The sequence below is a fragment of the Orcinus orca genome, chromosome 6, assembly GCF_937001465.1.
Source record: "Orcinus orca chromosome 6, mOrcOrc1.1, whole genome shotgun sequence".
Taxonomy (NCBI): domain Eukaryota; kingdom Metazoa; phylum Chordata; class Mammalia; order Artiodactyla; family Delphinidae; genus Orcinus; species Orcinus orca.
The window spans coordinates 80,206,033-80,229,593 of NC_064564.1; the positions used below are offsets into that span (position 1 = coordinate 80,206,033).

General features: G+C 42.5%; 1 protein-coding gene across 10 annotated transcripts in view; it reads left to right on the top strand.

Annotated features, from left to right (window-relative positions):
- Positions 1-23,561, top strand: part of TLE4 (TLE family member 4, transcriptional corepressor) — a 155,360-nt gene that overhangs the window by 108,017 nt on the left and 23,782 nt on the right. For all 10 annotated transcript variants that reach the window (XM_049711645.1, XM_049711646.1, XM_049711652.1 and 7 more), the window contains 3 exons: positions 20,832-20,951; positions 21,963-22,016; positions 22,476-22,628. In XM_049711645.1, the coding sequence (XP_049567602.1) occupies positions 20,832-20,951; positions 21,963-22,016; positions 22,476-22,628 (327 nt within the window). The remainder of the gene's footprint in view (positions 1-20,831; positions 20,952-21,962; positions 22,017-22,475; positions 22,629-23,561) is intronic.

The following is a 23,561-nucleotide window of genomic DNA, read 5'->3' on the forward strand; positions in this document are numbered from 1 at the left end:
CGGAATCCTAATTGACCTTTGGATCCAACCTTATGTGATCCAACAAGCCTGCCCATGCTTCTCACTTCCTTGTGGGCTTGGGTTAGCCTGGCCACGCATGGTTGTGCAGAAGTGCAATTTATACTCCCTGGAGTTGTGCAGTCCACATCCTCTGCAGTCATATGTGATGGCCCTGTAGATGCCACATTTCCTCTCTTGTTTTCCATCGCCCTTCAAAAAAATAAAGTGGAGACCTCAGAGCTTTTCCTTCTCTGGGTTTTGGGTTTTGTTTTGTTTTTACACGTTTTAATGTCCTTTTCATCTTTCCTATTTACAGAATTTGTAAGTTTTCACTTCATATGTGTTTGATGGAATTCTTGGCCTAAGTCATACAGGTTTTAAAGCCATCCAGATCTGTCAGACCTAATGAAGCAAGCCCCTTTGTCATTCCCTTGACCCCTTTTGTGTCCTCTTTTATTGATGATGCCTTGCTGCTCTGTATACAAGTTTGGTTTGTTTTCACAGTATGCAGGCATCATTTCCTGTGCCTCTTATTAAAATCAGAAGATCATCTTCTAGTATCTGCCCTGTATTAGCTTGCCCGAGTTACTTCAGCCCTCGGGATTCAGGTTTCTTCCTATATAAGTGAGATGGTTGAAGTAGACAGGTTGAAGTAGACAGTAGATGGTTGAAGTAGACAGGTGGTTCTCAAGACTTGTAACGAGCATAAAAAGCACAGATGTTAGTTACAATGCAGGTTCTGATTCAGTAGGTGTGGGGTGGGCCTGAGATGCTGCATTTCTCACAAGCTCTCAGGAGATCTCACTGCTGCTGGACAGTGGACCATACCTTGAGTAACAGGGGACTGACTAGATGACTTCTCGGGTCCCTCCCAGCTCAAGATGGGAGCTTTCCTGCCTCGTTCAGGAGAGCCTGTTCGTACCTATGAGCTCACATCGAGAAGGCCACCGCTGATCTTGCCTCCCAGTATTCTTACCACCCCTGCACACTGTGTTCCGATGGAAAGGGCAAGGGCACACTCAGTGCTGTCTGGTAGTGCCTGAAAGGGCCTGATGTCTGCAGTTCTTGTTTATAGCTTGGCCCTTTTTTTTTTATTTCTCAGACTGAAGATAAACCCACTATCTAATGCATAATTAGCATTAGCCTTCAGGTTACATAGTTCTTTTTGTGGCTGTTTGCCTTGGGTTTCCCCCATTCCTTCCTCTCACGGTAATGGTAGATTTATAACCGTCCACATAACTATGATTAAATGTCTCAGTTCCTTTGCTTTATGTGGCGTTCTTGGCCACTTAATTACACTACATTAAATGGTATGTTGCTGCTGTCAGTGCAGTTGGCTTGCATTGTGGATAGCATCTTTGGATATTTTGAAAAATGTTCCTATCATACAATTTGAACTTGTAAATAGAAGTGCTGAGCATGCATAAATGTGCTTTAAGAAACGATTTCTTTATTGCTGTTTAGTTGAACTGATGGTGACACTAAACATCGAGACTTTGATGTTTTATACGGCATTCTTTCCTACTGATTAACTTCATTAGTGCAGTTAATTACTGGGGAAGAATACTGTATAAAACTTCAAAGTGTTGATGTTTAATCACCGCTCGAAAAAGAAGTTTTATACTCTTCAGTTGTCAAACCCATTTCAATTAACTGGAGTAAGGTCAGAAATTCTGTTTTCCCTCCTCTGGTCTTCAAAGCTTTTCCTGACTCTTTTCTGGTTGATGGTTGGTTACTGGTTACTTGAGCCCAAGTACTAATCTAGACAAGCTGACAGCGGCATGTGGAGGGTGAAATCTCTTCCCACAAGCTATAAACTGGCAGAACTGACAGACTCAGTTTCTGCAAAAGGCAGTGAAGACTTCTGTAATCTGTTGATGAGGGAAAACTCACAGAGAAATGGGTACTTGGTTCTCTCTTGTACTCTCTAATTTTGTTATTGATTTAGAGCCACTCCATTTTCCTGTATGTTAACCATATATTGCCCTTCTGAGCCACTTCTCAAATGTCCGACAGGCATATTTCCTTAATGAGCTACGACTGCAAAGCTGAGGACACATACCTGTTTTAAAGGGATAGGGTGTAAGTGGAGGTGCCGAGAAGTTGATTATGTGAATTCTCAAATGACCCAGCGACATTGCAGCAGTCAAACGACAGGAACAATAAGAACCCCTTCTGAGGTCGTTTCCCTGTAGTATGTGCTATATCAGTTTTTATTGTTTTTTAAAAATGAAGCGGGGTTTACAATAGCAATAATGTAATTCAGATAAGCAATTATTGTAATTGACCTCAGTGATGAGTATCCTTGGCTTTTACCACAGTTTGCTTAATACCTGAGGATGGCCAATTATCTCATAATGCGCACTTTATTGAGATTACTGTTTTAATTACGGCACTCAAAATACATCACTTTGTCAGCATTGTAGAGCCGTGTGTGGCAACACCACACTCAGGCGATCAGAGATGTGTAGAGCATCTAGGTTCATCTATTGACGTGGTCGTGGTCGCGGTTTTCCTCTCTCTCAACTCCAAACTATGATTTTGAAAGACATGGTTTTTTACAGTTAAATGTGGTTCCTCCTGGGGAGAACGGCCACAGGGAGATAAAGTCTGGGCTGCTGTCACTGCTGCTAATTGTGCTCTCTGAAAGGGCTGGAGGTGACTTGCACTAATAGGCAGGTGGGTCTAGTTGATTAGGAGTTTGGACCACAGGAGTAGCTGATTCTCTGAATATGCCGTAGGTCTCAACATTAGAATTACCTGGGGGCTTTTAAAATTGCCTGGTCCCCCCCCTCTGACGGAAGCTGCCTCATTGCTCTGGGGTGGGGCCCAGGTGGGGCTTTGTTTTTAAGCTCCGCAGGTGATTCTGACACTGGTGATTGCAGCCATGGTGGAGAACCGCTGTCCAGTCCTTGAATTGGTTGCTCCCTGCCACTTGTCTCATCCCAGCTCATGACATCATCCCAGAGAAGGGACACCTTTTGGGGTCTTGGCTGCACTGTGCCTTGTTCTTTTCCATTTCCTCCCAGACTTGGCCTAATCTCCTCACATGCCTGAAATGGCCTCAGTGCAGGTTTGGACCCTAACAGTGCTTATTCCTCCTTCCCAAGCAGTGCCTAGCCTACCTCTCCCATGGGACGTCTCAGTGGGTAAATCCCACCCCTTCTGAAATGGTCACTGTACTCTTATCATCCAGTTTTCTGATGATCACAGAAATGTGTCTTACCTTCCTTCCTTCTAAGTTTCTTTGAGTAAGAATCAGCATTTATTAAGTATTCGAAACATGGATAGTGCAACTTGGAAAGTTTAGTTTTAATTTTACTAATATAAATTTTTACATAGCCACATATGGCTTGTGGCTAACATGCTGACAGCACAAGGTGAGGTTTTTACGTGGCCATTGTACCCTGTCTTGAAGTTTTCAAATAAATACGCCATCATGCCTTGTTTATTATTTAAGATTAAAGAACCCGTACAGGCTCCTTAGAGAGAATTAAAAAATACATAAAAATATAAAGAAAAAAACTAACCATAATACTTTTACCTAGGAACAGACATTACAAACATCTTGGATAAATTTTCCTAAATACTGTTTTAAGCACATTTTTACATGGCTAGGATAATATTGAAAATAAACCTTTGCATCCTGCTTTTCGTAATTTAAAAAATAACATTTTTCAAAATGTTATAAATTTGAACAGGTAAATTTTTAAAACAGATAAAATTTATTGTATTTTTTTTTTTTTGGACTCATGGGTTACTCAAATGTTTGAATTTGCATGGGATTGTTTCTATAATAATTTTTATTTAAATGATGATGCAATGACTTTGACCATCTTTTTGTTATTGATTTCAGTGACGATGCAGTGATTCAGTTGCATTTTAGAGAACATGATCTATATCTCATTGATTATTTGCTATCAGTGAGACTTGCCTTGAACTTACTTCAGTTTTCATAAAGGTTCTATTTGTGTTTGAGAGTAATACCTTGGGTTATATATAAATCTATTAGAATAAGCTTGATAACCAGACTGGTAAGATATTCTGCGTACTTAGTGTTATATTTTCTGTGTAATTTTTTTTTATATCTTTATTGGAGTATAATTGTTTTACAATGGTGTGTTAGTTTCTGCTTTATAACCAAGTGAATCAGTTATACATATACATACGTTCCCATATCTCTTCCCTCTTGCGTCTCCCTCTCTCCCACCCTCCCTATCCAACCCTACTAGGTGGTCACAAAGCACCGAGTTGATCTCCCTGTGCTATGCGGCTGCTTCCCACTAGCTAGCTATTTTACATTTGGTAGTGTATATATGTCCATGCCACTCTCTCACTTTGTCACAGCTTACCCTTCCCCCTCTCCGTATCCTCAAGTCCATTCTCTAGTAGGTCTGTGTCTTTATTCCTACTTACCCCTAGGTTCTTCATGACCTTTTTTATTCTTAGATTCCATATATATGTGTTATCATACGGTATTTGTCTTTCTCTTTCTGACTTACTTCACTCTGTATGACAGACTCTAGGTCCATCCACCTCACTCCAAACAACTCAATTTCATTTCTTTTTATGGCTGAGTAATATTCCATTGTATATCTGTGCCACATCTTCTTTATCCATTCATCCGATGATGGACACTTAGGTTGTTTCCATCTCTGGGCTATTGTAAATAGAGCTGCAGTGAACATTTTGGTACATGACTCTTTTTGAATTATGGTTTTCTTAGGGTATATGCCCAGTAGTGGGATTGCTGGGTCATATGGTAGTTCTGTTTGTAGTTTTTTAAGGAACCTACATACTGTTCTCCACAGTGGCTGTATCAATTTACATTCCCACCAACAGTGCAAGAGTGTTCCCTTTTCTCCACACCCTCTCCAGTATTTATTGTTTCTAGATTTTTTGATGATGGCCATTCTGACTGGTGTGAGATGATATCTCATTGTAGTTTTGATTTGCATTTCACTAATGATTAATGATGTTGAGCATTCTTTCATGTGTTTGTTGGCAGTCTGTATATCTTCTTTGGAGAAATGTCTATTTAGGTCTTCTGCCCCTTTTTGGATTGGGTTGTTTGTTTTTTTGTTATTGAGCTGCATGAGCTGCTTGTAAATTTTGTAGATGAATCCTTTGTCAGTTGCTTCATTTGCGAATATTTTCTCCCATTCTGCGGGTTGTCCTTTGGTCTTCTTTATGGTTTCCTTTGCTGTGCAAAAGCTTTTAAGTTTCATGAGGTCCCAATTTGTTTATTTTTGTTTTTATTTCCATTTCTCTAGGAGGTGGGTCAAAAAGGATCTTGCTGTGATTTATGTCATAGAGTGTTCTGCCTATGTTTTCCTCTAAGAGTTTGATAGTGTCTGGCCTTACATTTAGGTCTTTAATCCATTTTGAGCTTATTTTTGTGTATAGTGTTAGGGAGTGTTCTAATCTCATACTTTTACATGTACCTGTCCAGTTTTCCCAGCACCACTTATTGAAGAGGCTGTCCTTTCTCCACTGTACATTCCTGCCTCCTTTATCAAAGATAAGGTGACCATATGTGCGTGGGTTTATCTCTGGGCTTTCGATCCTGTTCCATTGATCTATATTTCTGTTTTTGTGCCAGTACCATACTGTCTTGATTACTGTCGCTCTGTAGTATAGTCTAAAGTCAGGGAGTCTGATTCCTCCAGCTCCATTTTTCATTCTCAAGATTGCTTTGGCTATTTGGGGGTCTTTCGTGTTTCCATACAAATTGTGAAATTTTTTGTTCTAGTTCTGTGAAAAATGCCATTGGTAGTTTGATAGGGATTGCATTGAATCTGTAGATTGCTTTGGGTAGTAGAGTCATTTTCACAATGTTGATTCTTCCAATCCAAGAACATGGTGTATCTCTCCATCTATTTGTATCATCTTTAATTTCTTTTATCAGTGTCTTATAATTTTCTGCATACAGGTCTTTTGTCTCCTTAGGTAGGTTTATTCCTAGGTATTTTATTCTTTTTGTTGCAGTGGTAAATGGGAGTGTTTTCTTGATTTCACTTTCAGATTTTTCATCCTTAGTGTATAGGAATGCCAGAGATTTCTGTGCGTTAATTTTGTATCCTGCTACTTTACCAAATTCATTGATTAGCTCTAGTAGTTTTCTGGTAGCATACTTAGGATTCTCTGTGTAGAGTATCATGTCATCTGCAAACAGTGACAGCTTTACTTCTTTTCCGATTTGGATTCCTTTTATTTCCTTTTGTTCTCTGATTGCTGTGGCTAAAACTTCCAAAACTATGTTGAATAATAGTGGTGAGAGTGGGCAGCCTTGTCTTGTTCCTGATCTTAGTGGAAATGCTTTCAGTTTTTCACCATTGAGGACGATGTTGGCTGTGGGTTTGTCATATATGGCCTTTATCATGTTGAGGAAAGTTCCCTCTATGCCTACTTTCTCGAGGGTTTTTATCATAAATGGGTGTTGAATTTTGTCGAATGCTTTCTCTGCATCTATTGAGATGACCGTATGGTTTTTCTCCTTCAGTTTGTTAATATGGTTTATTACATGGATTGATTTGCGTATATTGAAGAATCCTTGCATTCCTGGAATAAACCCCACTTGATCATGGTGTATGATCCTCTTAATGTGCTGTTGGATTCTGTTCAGCATTTATTCTTTAGCATCTGTCTTAAATACCTGATATGCCACCTTATAGGAATTTAGTTCTGGTTGATGAGATCAGTTGTTTCCAACCCTCTGCTCCCCCCCATTCCGTGATAAGCCTGGAAGATGCTGTTCACATGAGCCACGCGGTCCCATGAGCCCCCTTAAGGTTAGGAGCATTCTTGTGGGATACCTAAGACTTACGCCTTTCTTTTTCCAGGACAAACCTAGATCAGATTGCAGATGCATAAAGACGACACCGGTATGTTGACAAACTTGATTCCATTCTAATTATATACATGCATCTGTACCTACATACACTCAGGAATACACGCATCCTTATTTGCATGTGCGTGCACACACACACACATATACACACATATATGTTAATATGAAGTAAGACACTGGGTTATACCTCTACATCTCTCTGAAATCCATCCTCTTTTTCCCTTCTCCAGCACTCCCTCCAGTCCGAGCCACCAGCATCTCCCCGTGGACCACTGTTTCCCCTCCAGAGCTCTACTCGCTGGCAGCCTCACTTAAGCCCATACTAACAGCACTAGAAAACAAGGACACCAAAAATGATGAAAGCTCACCTTTGATGATCTGTTTCAGAATTTTGCTCTTTTAAATTTAGCATTCATGTAAGGTTTATATTGTACACTTAGTATTGTTTTCATTTTTAATTACCAAGGGTGGAAGTAGGCAACATAATCTTTTCTGCTCTTAAGTGCTTTTAAAAGTCTTAACTCTGACTCTGGCCCCCTCTAACATAGAACTTCTCAAGGATCTCCTGAACAATTTTTAGAACATGTGTGCCATCTCATTACTCCCCTTCAAGGGCACTTAGAATAAAACACAAACTTCACCATGGCCTGCTGGGCCCGCACAGCCCGGCCCTCCCTCCTCCCAACATGGCCTCTTCACGCGCTCCCTCCCCAGCAGACACCCAGCCCTTCTGTTCCTTTTCGGGGCCTGTACATGTGCTCTTCTCCTTGTCTGCAGCAGTGTTCTCCTGGCTGTTCACATGGTGGGCTCCAGTTCCCATGTCGGCCTGAGGGTCCTCTCTTTGAAGAGGCTGTCCCTGAGCACCCTGTCATTAGTCTTAACATCCAGTTTATCTCCTTTGTAGCATGTTGCCATTTGCACTTATTATATTGTTGATTTATTAATTTCTTAATAATAACTTAATTTACTTTACTTTATGTCCCTTACTTGGAAAGAGTGCTGTCTGAGGATAGGGTCCTCATCCTCACTTTCTGTTGTGATCCAAGTCGCTGCCGTAGGGCCCAGCCGAGTACCTGGCACCTAGTTGGTACTCGAGTCAGTAGCTGATGGTATTCTGTTACTAACCAGCGGGTTTGTGCTGTGTTCCCACCACCCCGTTGGTCCTCACACCTCACTCACTGTAGAGTGGTTTGTGACGTTCCAGTGAAGTTGGTATGCAAGTCTAGTCTTCACTCTGTTACCCTGACTCAAGGCCATGCTGACACCTTTGGCATGAATTCTACAAATAAGGAAAAAGCGTAGAACATGTGAAGAGGGCACCAAGCCAAGGGGGCAGGTAGGTGCCCAGACTGGAGAATAGGCTGTCTGAAATGTTTGACTCCGGACAAATAGGGTGGCCTTTCCCCAGAATCTGAGGCTTGAGAAACTAAGTGCCCATGACCCTCTTTCAAAGGAAGGCGAGAGGAGACTTGCCCGGATTGGGCCGCTGATAAAGCTTGGCCTTCGCCCTCTAGGGCAGATTCCAGGAATAAGTGTGAAGGAAAGGGCAGTATATACCTGCCACTTCTCCTAGTTAGCTCATCTAATCTCTGTTACAATCCTGTGGGACAGATACTCTTGTCGCCGTTTTATAGGCATGAAAATTGAGGCCTGGAGGGGTTAAAGTGCTGGAATCACACATGTGTAGGATGTGTGTGTGTTGGAGCTGAGACTTGAAACCAGAGCACTCTCACTCTGCAGCCTGTGATTATTTCATCCCCCCACCCCTTCCCTCCAGACTCCACTGCGCTGCAAAACGGTGCCTTATTCCCCTTGCGTCCCCAGTGTCTAGAACAGCCAACACGGAGTAGCCAATCAGCTCAAGTCATAGGATTGCGACGGAGTCGCAACACCAGGCCCTGCTTGCGAAGTCTTTGTTTAGCCCTCTGACAGAGGAGTAAAGCCTCATTCCACCAGCTGGTGTTGAAAGCACTTCTGCTTCCAGTGGGGTCTGGCTGGCTCTGCCCCACTCTCCCTTCCCACTGGAAGGAGGCTCATGGCTGTGTGTTTGAGCAAAGCTTCTCAGTGGCTCAGAGGTCTGTGCCGTGATCTTTGATTAATCCCCTGCTCCTGGATGCTTTCTTGTACACACTAGATTGTGGCATCTTCTGCATCTAGATTCCTGTGCCCTGGATGCTTACAAACCAAAAGACTAGCAGGATGATAGAGTGCTGGCTGTTAGCAGAGGGCTATCCCGAGATGGACTCTGTGTGCTTGTGTGCGTAACACGTGTGAAGAGAGAGGTTGTCAGAGGGGAGACACTCATACCACAGAAGTCGTACCTACACTTTGAGTTATTTTGATCTTCATTCCTTCATTCAGCAAAAACTTTTCTGTAGTGTCCTTACATTGCAAAGTGCAGGATTCTTTCAAGCCATATCTAGTATTAAATAGCAAAAGCCATACTACTGAGCTCTAGCGTTCTTCCTTTTTAATACAATAGTGATTGATGGAATGGTATTCCCCTCATTTCTCAGGGTGATGAGGGAGAGTGTTTTCTTCCGGTATTCAGCATGCTGCTATTACCACACCATTTAGCTCGACGCCAAATTGCAGTTGGCTCCATTCAGTTCTGTTTACCCAAGTAGCACTGCAGTGATTAAATGTCACTGGGTACACCGAGTATACAAAAGTAATTAACCTAAAAGGACATGTTAGAATAAGGGTCAACAACCTCTTTAGCCCATAGTGCGACGGGGAAGACAGTATTGATGGCGATACTGCTGGTGGGGCAGGGCTGGGTGGTCAGGGAGGAGGAGGTCAGGAGGGAAGCAAGGTGAGCAGGAGCGCAGGGCAGCACTCGTCGTCAGGGGCGGCAAGCAGAGCTCTGAGGCCTTTTGTGTAGTTGCCTTGTAATTTAGGTCTCTGACCTCTGATCATTTGAGATGGGGGACAGGGTGGGATTAGACTGTGACCTGAACCCCCTTTCAACATCTCAGCCCCAGTTAGTGGAATGCTGTTTTCCTGTTTAGCCTAGAGTAGTCTCAGCTTAGCTCATGCTTGTTCTTCCAGTATTTTACATATTTGATCAACCCTTGCATCTTTAGACCTAGTTGTCAAATAAAAGCCACTGCTTGAAATCACTTCTTTGGACAGATTTGAAATTGTGTCTCTGAGTATCTGTGTCTCATTTGTTTTTAGTCCTCAGTATACTGAAGTCACTTTCTTAAACTGACTGATATTAATATGCTTTACGTACTAAAAATTTACGTAAAACTCGAGATAGTCATCTTTGACTTAAAAGTCAACCAATGGGGCTTCGCTGGTGGCGCAGAGGTTGAGAGTCCGCCTGCCGATGCAGGGGACACGGGTTCGTGCCCTGGTCCGGGAAGATCCCACATGCCGCGGAGCGGCTGGGCCCGTGAGCCATGGCCGCTGAGCCTGCACGTCCAGAGCCTGTGCTCCGCAACGGGAGAGGCCACAACAGTGAGAGGCCCGCGTACCGCAAAAAAAAAAAAAAAAATCAACCAATGTAAAGCTCTTTTTTAAAAAAACAAGTATGCTTTCTGTCTGCCCTATATTTGGCTTTTTCTTTCATCACCTGTGTGTGGTGACTTCGTCTCCGGGGAAAAAAAAAAAAATGGGATTTTTTTCCTTGACCATAACCTCCTTGGGAGATAAACATTTCAAGGAGATCCCCAGGGATCACTGTTCTCTGAATGAGCGGCCGCAGAAAGAACTGCTGACGCCTGCATTCTTCACTGGTGGGTCTGTGAGGCAGGGTTCATTTAGGTCCTGCCTTTTCGGTGGTCAGACTTGAGTAAGATTTGTTTCTCCCTGGCTGCAGACAGCTGCTGAGTACATGATGAGAGCCGAGGAAGAGGGGAGCCAGTTGAAAAATGTCTCCCGTATGCTGAAGATGTATCTCTTTTAGAATAAGAAAAATTGGCGGCTTTGATACATTTACAACAACAAATATTTCTTGCTTGCCCACCCAGAGGTCAAGCCTGGTGCTGACCTTGGGGGAGGGGGCCTGTGCCCTTGATTCGTTGGGGAGCAAACAGGGAAGAGGCACCGCCTTTGACCATATTCTCTGCCTGGCACCATTGTGACTTTTGTTTCCGTTGTATTTTTTACTCTGCTTCCTCTTGCTGTCTTTTTAACATTGTCCTGAAAATTGTCTCGTCTCTACATCACTTTCCAAATTACCACTTTCGAGGGCTGCCCCCCTCCCTCCCTTCTTTGGATGTGCCTGCACCAGGCCTCCCACCCCCAACTCCAGCTGTTCTTCTGACCATGGTGGTCATCATATGGAGGGCTGAGAACACAAAGAAATACTTAGCCCAAGGGCATATGCCCTTTAGGAGTGTATAATCTCTACTGTCTAGATAGTAAAAATGTTATGGGAACAAGTAAGACATATACATGAGTATTGGTACATGCGCAGATCAAGTTTTGTATTCATTCATTTGTACAGCAGCCCTTAACTGAGACAGCAGACCAAGTCTTCGTAGAACTTCTAGTCAAGTAGAAGAGACTAGCAAATAATCAAACTAGTGGCCGTGGTAGAAATGCTAGGAAGGAAGTAAACAAGGGACTATGGTAGGGATTCCCGGGAGGGATCACCTTGGATAGCGTCACAGAAGATCTTTCTGCGAAGGTGGCATTTAAGCAGCTGAGGAATAAAAGGTGAAAAGATGCTAGCTGCTCAGAGGCTAGGGAAGGGTGTTCTTGGCAGAAGCCTGCACTGAGCGATGAAAGAGTAGGGGGTGTCCAGCACTCTGAGAAAGAGACTTTCACCTGATTGGAGAAGGTAGACAGTGTCTGTAAAGTGTCAGATGCTTGTGTTAATTCCTGTTGATTCCTATTGTGACTTCAAGAAATTTTAGACCTGTGTCATCTAATATGGTAGCCAGACACCACATGTGGTTATTGAGCACCAGAAATGTAGCCAGTCCAAATTGAGATGTGCTGTCAGTGTAAAATGCAAACCAGATTTTAAAGACTCAGTACTTAAAAAAATAAAATGTTTCATTAATAATTTTGATATTGATTATACATTGACACGATGCTTTTTGATACATTGGGTTAAATTAATATACAATTAAAATTCACCTTACCTCTTTCCTTTAAACTTTGTAAAAATCTGGCTACTAGAAAAAATTTAAATACATATATGGCTCACATTATATTTCAGTTTGTCAGTTCTGTTCTAGAATACAATTCACTTTGATATATTAATGAATGACAGTAACCAAATTGGCTAAGTGAACACTGAAAACTGTTTTGCCCTTTTGAGGTGGTGTGAAGAAGACCTAGAGTTTGCATTTCTGATTAGCGACATTAAAACTGTTAGGAAGCCTACCCTTAAATTGGTACACTGTTGTTTCCTTCTCTGTTCCTGCTGAATTACCCTCTGATATTGTATAGAGTGTACTTGCACACATAATGCATAAGAATATATATGAGGCTCTGTGGAGTTAACACTCCCAGGGGAAAAAAATGTTTAGCCTTTCAAATAGATTAAAACAGTTTACTGGAAAAAAAAGAGCAACACGAAAAGATTTTCTTTTCCAATAAATTTTGATAGTTACTAAAATGAGGGTTCTGGTCCGTTAAGATACAACTTGCCAAGTCTTAAAGCTGAGTCACTTTTTTCTCTGAGCACCTACCCTGCTTCAGCTTCTTTCCAAGCAGCTGTTTAGAAGTATGTTGATATTTTGATTCAAGAACAGATCACAGTACAAGAATGAGTCTAAAGCCAATTCACCCTTCCCAGAAAATGTAGGAAGGAAAATTTTGCCAGCCGCTTCCCCCCCATTTGTTTTTAGGCCAGTCAGCCTCAGTGTACCACATCCGATGTGTCAGTAAGACTTAGTAACATTGATTATAAGGCATTAGGAGAATGAATGATTTAGGATATATTTTATAGGTACTATACTGAAAAAAGAAATCTCAGAAGAAGGTGGCTGGTGCATGTGACTATAATTTACATAATGTCTGCATATAAGATTTATAGAATCTGTAGAAACGAGGGGAAGGAAATTCTGGGTGGAGGACAAATGCACATAGGAATGTCAGGTCTTGCAAACTTTGAGGACATTCATTGGACTGAAGGGCATGAAGTGACTTTGGGGTGATTAGACAGATTAAGAGATGTAAGTGACTTCTGTGCAACGTTTGTGTGCACTTGGTAATTTTTATTACAGTTTTTGGGAGACTGTTCATACTGTGTCATCTCTGATGATCAGGAGTGAGGCTGCTTGATTAATTCAGCCTGTGCTTTGGGCTGTCTCCATCAGTGGTCATGGGATGTACTTGCTCCCCTCATCCCGCCAGTTGGTTCCTCATGTGACCCACACTTTGGACCACATGCAGACAGTGGCTGTCAAGAGAGGAGGCTCGGGTGCCTATATAAGAAGCAAACCTGTACCTTTAGTGTCAAAGCATCATGCTCCAGCAGCTTAGCTTGCCAGCTAAAGGAGCTGTATTTAATGAAATTTCTGGGCTGGAGCCAACAGCTTTATTCCAGGAAGAGGAAATAACAGTCAAGAAACCTCAAGAGGACATTAAGATAATGTTCTAATTTAAAATCAATTTTATTGATACCTGATAAATTATTATGGCATTTTTTCCTGACCAAGTAATAGATAGCACTGAAGCCTTGGAAGCAAAACATGAATGACTAAATATTGAAGTGCTGTAGATACTGCACGAAGGAAAAAAATATGTAGGACTTTTGTGTATTCTAAGTATATTTAACTCATGGAGCCCTACTGGAGGGCAAGGGGTGTATTTCATTCATCTTTGTATTTCATACTTAGTGGGTACTTACCCATAAGTGGACTAGGGTTATGTCGTGTTTTCCACATTAGCCAAAGAGGTATAGCTCTTCATGGTGCTCCAGACTGTTCTTCACAACACGCACTCTCCTCTAATCCTCACAGCCACGTTCTAAGGAAGTACTCCTGTTGTCCTCGGTACCCACTGGAGAAATGGAAGCTTGGAGAGGTTCATTAACTTGTCCACGGTCACACAGCAGATGGTACAGACTGGTCTCGAACCCATAGCTCTTTGACTCGGGTACCCATAGCATGACCATTGTAGATACTTCCTCTCTCCTTAATCATTCCTCTGGTTTGATAGAATTTTGATTACTATCTGCAAAAGAAATTTATCTTGAACTGAGTTTTTCTTACCCAGAGAGAAGCAGTAAGACAAAGATGACAACAGACCATTTTAAAGAACCTGTTGTTCACAAAATGTTATAGAAGGTGAAACATTTATTAAGAACAGACTCATTACTTTATATGGAGATTATATTAAATATTGTTTTATCAAGGGCAGGTCTTCAGAAAGTCCCAGTCATTTTTGAAGGTGAATTTTGATTTATGTTAATTTGAAAAAAGCAAGTTCTGTGAGGATTATATACAGATTGTGTTTTTAATGACTTCCTTAATCAAGCAGGTTATTTAAAAAAAAAAAAGTCTTACTGTAATGAGCAGTAAACTGACAACCAGTGACTGGCTCAGAGCCCTACCATATTCAGGCTTTTCACCACCAGCATGCTATAAATTTTAAGCTAATTTACATAAATTTGCATGTTTTATGAGTCAGTATGTAAGACGTGTGCATTTTGACCAAATAATTTTCATTTTAAAGTTTTTATACTTAATTTTCCCCAATTGAGGATTATTTTCTCCATCTTTCCTGGTTATTTCCTTATAAATGAGATAATAAATGTTAAAATGCTTTATTATAAAAAGAGCTCTGTGAACAGGAATGTAAACATTTTATGTAATGCTATACAATAAAACCTTAATCGGAAATGCTCTGGGATATGGTATGTTTAGTTTCATATAGAAGTTTATTCACAATATTACCTTTCCCTCAGAACGTGTTGAAAGTGTTTTACAACCGTGAAATGCCCTGAGGACTAATGGCTGTAATTGAGTCCGGGTGACTCAGGATGCCAGGGCTCCTCCTGAAGGCCCTCTGCTTGGAAGGAGGAGTGGGCTGGGTCCCTGGCTGATCTCCAGCAGTACCTTGTCCTTTCTGTATTCAAGAAAATCACCAATATCCATTTCTCTTCTAGATACCACTCTTTTGCAGAGGAAATGATGATTGAGGACTTTGATTATGGCATCAATAAAAGCGTCTACAGGGCTCTTGGGCCTGCCTTCGCTGTCTTCCCTGCCCCAACTGCCATAAACAAACTCCCCCTGAATTGTCCCTGACCCAGACTAATTCCTGTACTGAAAGAACTACAGTTAAGAGTAGCAGTATATTCATCTTCTAAAGTGGGCTGGTTTTGAGAGTGAAGAGACCTGGACAACAGGTGTGAAGTGGGGACAATCCGGAACTTGCAGTCGCCCTGGCCACATTTTCGTGGTGCCCTCTGCCCTGTCATTATCCTCTTTATCTGTTTGAAAATGGATTTACCCTTTGGTGCCAGGTAGATGGGGTGTCTGAAGGCCGCAGCTGATGAGCAATGAGTTTTAGAGTTCTTGATCGTGGTTGTCCACTCGACCTTTAGAGCGTATTCTTGCCGGTTGGGATCTTGTAAGTGGGCAGGGACATCTGAGCACTGCCCCTGTGCCAGTGGAAAGCAGAGTTAGTTTGATGTGCATTTGAAATCAAGTTAGAAAGTCCAGCGTGGAGGTGGTATTTATAGTCTTGCCTGCAGTATTGAACCAAAACCTTACAGTAATTGTTGAAAGGAGATGTGTTTTGGTAATAGCAGCCCATTGGAACCATTATTATGGATTATCTGCATATCTATGCTGAGAGGCAGTGCTACCCAAACACCTAGAGTAGTCCTTACATGAGGCTTAAAACAGAAGATCCACACTAGCTGCGTGAGTAAATAGTGTGCGGCACACAGTCACAGTGCTGAGTTGCTGTTGCTGCGGCTCAGTTATTTGCCCAGGGCTGTGCCTTACACTTTATGTGGCTTCTTTCACTTAGCCCTCAGAGCAGCCTGGTTGACGGAGTGGGTGGGGTGTTGTTGACTCCAGACTCCACACTGAGACTGAGCAACATCCTCAAGGCTACAGGGATATTAAGTGGAAGATTTTTAGCCCAGGCAGTCTGGACTCCAGAGAGGTGCTCTTGCCTGTTGGTAAAATCTGTGCTACCTGTTATTGTAATTAGCTGATTGTAACAGCACTGCCTCTTTGGGGGCGGGAGAATGCTTTATGGAGCCCTTTCTCATACCTGGTCGTCTTTGATCTTGAGGTGGCAGAGGAGTCACAGCAAAGGGGACGGTGGGGTCACCCGTTTAGATTGCTGGAGGGCTTTGGGTATGACATCAGTAAAGGGTTTTACAGGGCTTTAAGCCTGCCTTCTCCATCCTCCCCACCTCCACCACCATAAACAAACTCCCCCCACCCCCAGTGTCCCTGACCCGAACCAATTCCTGTACTGAATGAATTACTGTTAGAGTAGCAGTTTTGCAGCTGACTTGATCAGTAGCCTTAGTAAAGTCCAGGTTGGATTTCAAACTAGGATCTAGAGTTTTTCTCATTTTGAGATAACATGATTTATAATGTTAGGAATTAACTGACTTTAAAGCTTATCTTTTATTACCAAAGCAATTAGGATTTCCATATAGGATTCATAAATATATATTATTTCTTTCTTGTTTTCGCTCTGTTTCCCTATCCTCTTTATCTTTTATTAGACATCTACCTTGTTTTTTCAATATCCCAATATGTGTTTATTTTTTTAAAATACAGAACTTTTTGTTTTTTAATTCTAGGTTATTACTTTATTTGGGAGAGGTTTTTACTAACAATTCACGTTTAAGGTATTTTGCCCTTTCCACATCGGCCACCACTTTCTGATTGTGACTCTTCGTTCATAACAAATTTGCTAGTATATTTTACATGATCAAAGTGTAATGAGAAAGATTTATGTTTAATGTTTCTAAGTTTGTAGATTTCTAAGGAGTAATAATGCAGCTCCAGTAAGTCTCTTATGTAATAAGTTAGGGAAATATCTAACCTAGCTAAGCTTTTAAAATAACAATAGAGAAGTAAAAATAAGCTTTTCTTGTAAAAGCGTGACTTTGTCTTTATCAGTATTTAATTCCTACTGTTTACATGTCTAGCAACGATCCAAATGGCCTTCCAGTGGCAGAATGGTGAACTTGTAAGATTCATGATGAGAGTCCGTGCCAAGTCCAATTTGATTCTAGAGCAATTATGTTATTAGAACATTGCTGATTGCCCCAGTGCCTATTGTGCAGCTTAACCTTTAAATGCTAGTGATAATTAACTACTTGATCATTCTACCAGGAAACTCCAACGTGCAGCTCTGTTCTGCAGTAAAATTCACAAATAAAATACTGTCCACGGTGCCTGAAACAGCCAGCTTAAAAAGAAAAAGCTCTTTGTACATGTGTGCCAGTTAATAAGCATTACCATTCAGTATTCAGTTTTAAGGAAGTATTTTGTCATCGTTTAAAAATCAGTTTTCCTGACTTCGTCCCAGCTTACCCTTCCCCCTTGACATATACACACTACCAAATGTAAAATAGATAGCTAGTGGGAAGCAGCTGCATAGCAGCACAGGGAGACCAGCTCGGTGCTTTGTGACCACCTAGAGGGGTGGGGGAGGGAGACGCAAGAGGGAGGGGATATGGGGATGTATGTATATGTATAGCTCATTCACTTTGTTATACAGCAGAAACTAGCACACCATTGTAAAGCAATTATACTCCAATAAAGATGTTTAAAAAAAATCAGTTTTCCTTTTAGACAGAGTGAAAATAACGTTAAGTGTGTAGTATCAGTAATCATACACATGTACACGCAGTTTTTCTTCTTTTTGTAAAATATCACAGCAGTAAGATGAAGGCATGTGGAAGGAGGTAGAGGATTAAGGTGAAGAAGGGGGCAGAGCTGCCAAGTTGCCAGATCCCAGGAATGCCACGCCTCAGGTCCTACCCTGGTTGAACGGTTTCCTGTGGATTTGTTTGGCCAAGAGGCCCTCTGAAAAGGAATGTATCACATGAATCTTGGATTGAGGAGTCCCCGAGGGGTTGTTCATTCATTTAAGTTTGAAAAAAATTCTTGGCAGTTCTGTGCCACTCACTGTGCTGGGTGGGTGCCCCCGCCCCCAGGAACCCACAGCCTGGAGTGGGAAGCACCTTGTAAACAAACAGCTATCAGTTGATTGGGAGCGCTCACTCATTGGGTGAACAAAATGTTAAGGGAACAAAGAGTGATTAATTCTGCCTGACAGTGTCAGAGAGCTTTGAACAGTGACGTTTAGAGCTGGTTCTTAAGAATGGTGAGGGAGGATTTCAAAAGGAAGATACTGAGGGAAAGGGCATTCTTGAAAGCCAGGAAGAAAGGCTGCCAATGCAATGAAAATAGATGGCGCACCAGGGAGCAACAAGCCCAGAGCTCTGAGACGAGGCCCAGGCCCTGGATTGGGGCAGCGAGTGAAGGGCTTTGGAAAACAGCTATACTCAGAAGTTTGGTCTTTTTTTCCTATGGACGATGGGACACCATTTGTCATTTTTAAGGAAGGGTGAGAATCTCTGTTTGGGAAATGAATCCCAGAAATGTGGAGGATAGACTGGAGAGGGGAGAAACTAGATACAGGCTCTGGCATTAAATATGTTGGGTAGTAACTCACAGATGGTGTTTGTGTGCATGATCTCAAAGAGGTAATGGTTGTAAAAACCTGATCACATTGGGTCATGGTAGGAAAGCAAAGCAGAAGCATTGACTCAAGTCTTATGGCTTGGGAATGAGGATTGGAACCCAGCGGACATATATGAAAGTCAAGAAGCCGTCAATGCACTTTTAAGATTGTTTGGCCTGTAGTGCTTTGCTTCAGTCTTCAGCCTTAATGAATAACGCCTGCCATCTTTCCTGCCACCAAACATAAGAGTGTATGTTTCAGTAGGGATAGTTAGAGGGCTTGGGGCCTACATTAAAGGGACTGATACAGGAAGGAAGCATTTGGGGTTTTCCAGCCTCACTCAGTGGGAACTCAGCTGATCCTTCTCAGTCTTCCTCCTCCTCCAAACTCCCTCCCTGCACCCCTCCCTGCCTTGGAGCTAGTGAAGGAGTTGCCATCACCACGGCTGACCACTAGGGGGTGATCTTTTGGTAGCTATACCGACACAGGGGTGGAAAAAAGACTTAATTATTGCTAACAGACTAATAAGGTAAAGAAAAAAAGTACAAGGAGTAAATTTTTTTTTTTTTCTCGGAACGCGGGCCTCTCACTGTTGTGGCCTCTCCCCTCCTGTTGCGGAGCACAGGCTCTGGACGCGCAGGCTCAGCGGCCTAGCTGCTCCGCGGCATGTGGGATCTTCCCGGACCGGGGCACAAACCCGTGTCCCCTGCATCGGCAGGCGGACTCTCACCCACTGCGTCACCAGGGAAGCCCCAAGGAGTAAATTTTAAATAAGACGAGTAAAGTTCTAAATGAGGAAAAGCTTTACTGAACAGTTGTCTGGATTAATTTGGGTGCCAGGCAGAGATTCTGGTGGTGACGCTTCGTTCTTCCTAGAACTTTTCCCCGTCTCTCCAAGTTTCCTTGCCTCTGCCCCCCAAGTTCAGCCCTTTCCCACCCCACCTGGGTTACTCTAGTACTCGGGAGTGCTGCCCCGGAGCCCCCCTGAGGGACTTGGCTCTTCAGGCCTTCAGTTCACCCTCAACAGGTCAGCCCTGCACCCTCTCCGTATACCTCCCCTGTAGTTTAGAGCTTCTCCTTGGTCTGTGTGGGACTGAGTCACGAGCCAATCCTTGAAGTTAGTGACAGTTTTCATCAGTGCTCTCTTCTTCATCTATGGTTTTAAGCTGTCCTATCATCTCAGTGTGCCCAGTAACCACCTGACCTCGATGGCAGACTCATTCTCTGTGCTTCAGAGAATTTCTCTGTCACTGCTGTTTGTTTTCTGTGTGTGGTACTCCTCCAGCTGAGAGCTCTTTGGAAGAGCAGAGATGACAGACATGGCCTGAGCCCAAACAGATCACCCCCAACTGTGATTCCAAGAGGGGGGGACCATCTTTCTATTCCCTGGTCCTAATGGGGTTCCTGGATTTCCAGAGGTTAAAGAAAAGAGCAGATCATGGAAACTCTAGGAGTCAGAAAAATAATAAAGTGCATTTTTGTAGGTGTGGTTTTGTTGTTGTCGTGTTGTTGTTGTTTTACCTGCCACTCTGCATCTCCCAGGCCCTTAAGTTGCGGGACTACAGCAAAATTCTGTAAGTATGACCTTTGTGTCACCATATTTGGGTGCTTAAATCCCCAAGGAGTACCCCTCTTTTTTCACTGAAGAATTAGTAATTATCTCTCAAGGTGGACTCTAATTTATTCAGTTTCTCTATAGAGGCTTGAAATACTGGCTTCTCATCAGCTGGCAAGTTAACGGTGGGCGGGGGGCTGCCTTTTCCTTCTCCTCTTTCTCTTGTATCTGCTTCCTCTCTCGATAAAATATAAACTTCTCCTTTAGACCAAACTCCCTTTGCCTTTTGCGTTTAACCTATTCCCTGCCTCCTCTTTTTATTCCTCTGCTCCCTCTGTCCCATCTCTACTTCTTCTGTCTTATTCTTTCCTTTTTCCTCTTCTCTTTTTTCTCTATACCTTTGTTCTCATCTTCCTTTCACCTCCTCCCCTCTCTCCTGTCTCCTCTTAACAGCTCTGTGAGTGTGTACTAAAGAATGAAAAGGAAATAAAGTCTCAAGTGATTAAAAAAATGACATTGTTGGGCTTTACTGGTGGCGCAGTGGTTGAGAGTCTGCCTGCCGATGCAGGGGACACGGGTTCGTGCCCCGGTCCGGGAAGATCCCACATGCTGCGGAGCGAGCGGCTGGGCCCGTGAGCCATGGCCGCTGAGCCTGCGCGTCCGGAGCCTGTGCTCCGCAACGGGAGAGGCCACAACAGTGAGAGGCCCGCATACCGCAAAAAAAAAAGAAAAAAAAATGACATTGTTGAATGGCTGGTCATCTCTCAATCCCACTTCCCTTTCTAATTCCAGAGCTCTTCGGTATCCCCGTCAGCCAGTTTTCGAGGTGCTGAGAAGCACAGAAACTCCACAGACTACTCCTCTGATAGCAAAAAGCAGAAAACTGAAGAAAAGGAGATCGCAGCTCGTTATGTAGGTTCACTCACCTTTGCTTTGGGGGAGGCAGTTTACCTTGCTTTTTAATCAGCAGCCTTTTTACCCTCTTACTATTACCAACCAAAACTAGAACACAAGATAACGACATCCTAGGAGAGAAAAATAATTATTGCAGTTCTAGCTGTGTCTCAAGTGGCTGGCTGAAGGTCTGTGTTTGCAAGTGAGTGCACATGTGTCTGTGAGCCGCAGAACAGTCCATTATCCTGCAACCGATAGAAGACTTGTGTTCCATATTATTTCTATTAGATGTATTTGCTTCCCTCCATAAATTTCAAGGTGGTCGGATTTTCTGTGGCCAGCTAGAAATGTTAAGGAGAAAGGTAAAATCACAGACAACCTGTTAAAATGTCTAGATGACCTCCTGCGCTGAGGAATGTAGCACGTTTTGTGGAATATAACTTGCAGAAACATCCAGATGTGTCCCTGGCATGAGTTGAAGCTCATTTTCCTTTGGTGGCTGGTTCTTCAGCTCACACAGTGAAGGGAGCAAGTGGGATGGGACTCACTGGTGTGGAGGCAGGTTGACTCCACCCCACTTCCTCTGGTAGTGCCCTGCAAGACTGCAGGCCTACGAAAGAAGCTGAGAACTTGAAATTTCATGTGAAACCTCCCAATTTAAAAATTGTGGCTCTTTATCCGGTCTTTGAAAGACACTGACAGAACAAATCCCACCCTTCTGTAGGCTGGATTACGTAGCGTGGGCCTGCCAGTTGGCACCTGATACTAGAGTAATAAGCCATAAACTTCACTTTTTTAAACTACAATGGAATCATCCTGTCTCCTATTACCTACCTCATAACATCGTCATGAAGATTAAAGAACACAGTTCACTGTAGAGTGTTTAGCACTGTTTGGTGCAGTTCGTTTTTATAAAATGTGAGGAGTTAATGACTCTGGACTTACCCAGGGTAAATCTGGCTGCCTTTTTTGTTTGTTTTTCTTTTTTTGGCTGGGGGAGGAGATAATGCTTCTCAATTGTCAATGCAGGACAGCGATGGTGAGAAGAGTGATGACAACTTGGTGGTTGACGTTTCCAATGAGGTATGTTTGTGGCTTATTTGACTTCCTGCTCTTAACCAGTTATAACAATGATTAGTGTCCCAACAACTGGTATCCACAGTGTTTCCTTAATTTCTGAAGGGGCCCACGTTTTATTTACCTGAAAACTTTATATTACTGATCCTTTTTTATTGCTCCTCTACTCTATGGAGTGCAAATGTGTTGTTACCACCATGAATGCACACACCTTGGCAAGTGACCTGCAAATTTGTAGAGTTTTGATTTTTGTTTCTGTTTTAAATAAGTACTATAAATTTTGTAGTATTTTCATTGACCTCTATACTGAATATTTTCTTCAGCAATTTGATGAATCTTATGATCTACTCCAGAACATTTTTTGCTTCTAAGCTGTTGAAGACTTTTGGCTAGAAACATCCACACCAAGTGCTCTGGCACTGTTCGCGCTGTGCTGCATTTGATACCCTTGATGTTCCTTTGTAGGATCCATCCTCACCTCGAGGGAGCCCTGCACATTCCCCAAGAGAGAATGGTCTGGACAAGACACGCCTTCTCAAGAAAGATGCCCCCATCAGTCCAGCCTCGATCGCATCCTCCAGCAGTACTCCTTCCTCCAAATCCAAAGAACTTAGCCTTGTAAGCAGTTCCTCACCATCTTTCTTAGCGTTGCCCGTTTCCAGATGGTTCGGTTAAATTATTTTTAAAATTTCGTATTTTCTACATTTTTCCATAGGACTTTTACCACCAAGCATATGTGTATGTTCAGTATTCAAGCTGAATTGACAAAAGTACTTTTGGAACAGAGCAGGTTCACTGACTTTGTTGGTGATGGATGTTCGGTTTGTGAGTCTTTTTGCAAGGATAGGGGAGGGACATGAGGAAATTGAGTGAAACGGGTCTCAGCGAAGATGAAGAAATATATACTGGGGTTACAGAGATGGTTTTGTCACCTGTGGTTTATGGTAAATTTAGTTTTTAGCTTGGATGTGATTTTGTTGCTAGCTTTGTTGGAATTACCAAGCTATATATGACTGCAATAATTTTCCCTTCCTGTCTAATAATCTGTCATTTATAAAAGTCTACCTTGACTCACACCACAAATCAGAAATGCACAAATAAAACTGCTTGCAAGTCAGGGTAATCTCCCCATACCCCCTTCCTCTGTGGCTGTGTAGTTAATTGCATTTTTATGTAGTGTGCCTTCCTTTTTCCTCACCAGTTGTGTCCCTGTAACATAGCATTAAAAAAAAAAAAAAAAAAAAAAGGCGAATTCCGTTTTCAAATAACCTTTTGAATTCACAGCTGAGGGAAAGAAAATTCCTCAGTTTGTCTGCAGTTTTGGAGAATGTGTCTGGCACAGGGCTGGATAAAGTTTTTTTCTGTTGTTTTCTCTTGGCCTTCCGGCCTTGTAATGGCAGCTCGTCTGTGCTGATCTCTTGTGATGATTCAGGCTTGGATTTTTTTTAATGGGACCTGTTAACCAGGGGAGCCTCTTGTGGCACAAACAATCCATCAGGAACCCAACTCAAACCACTCAGTATTAAAGCAACCAGCAAGTGGCCAGTCACA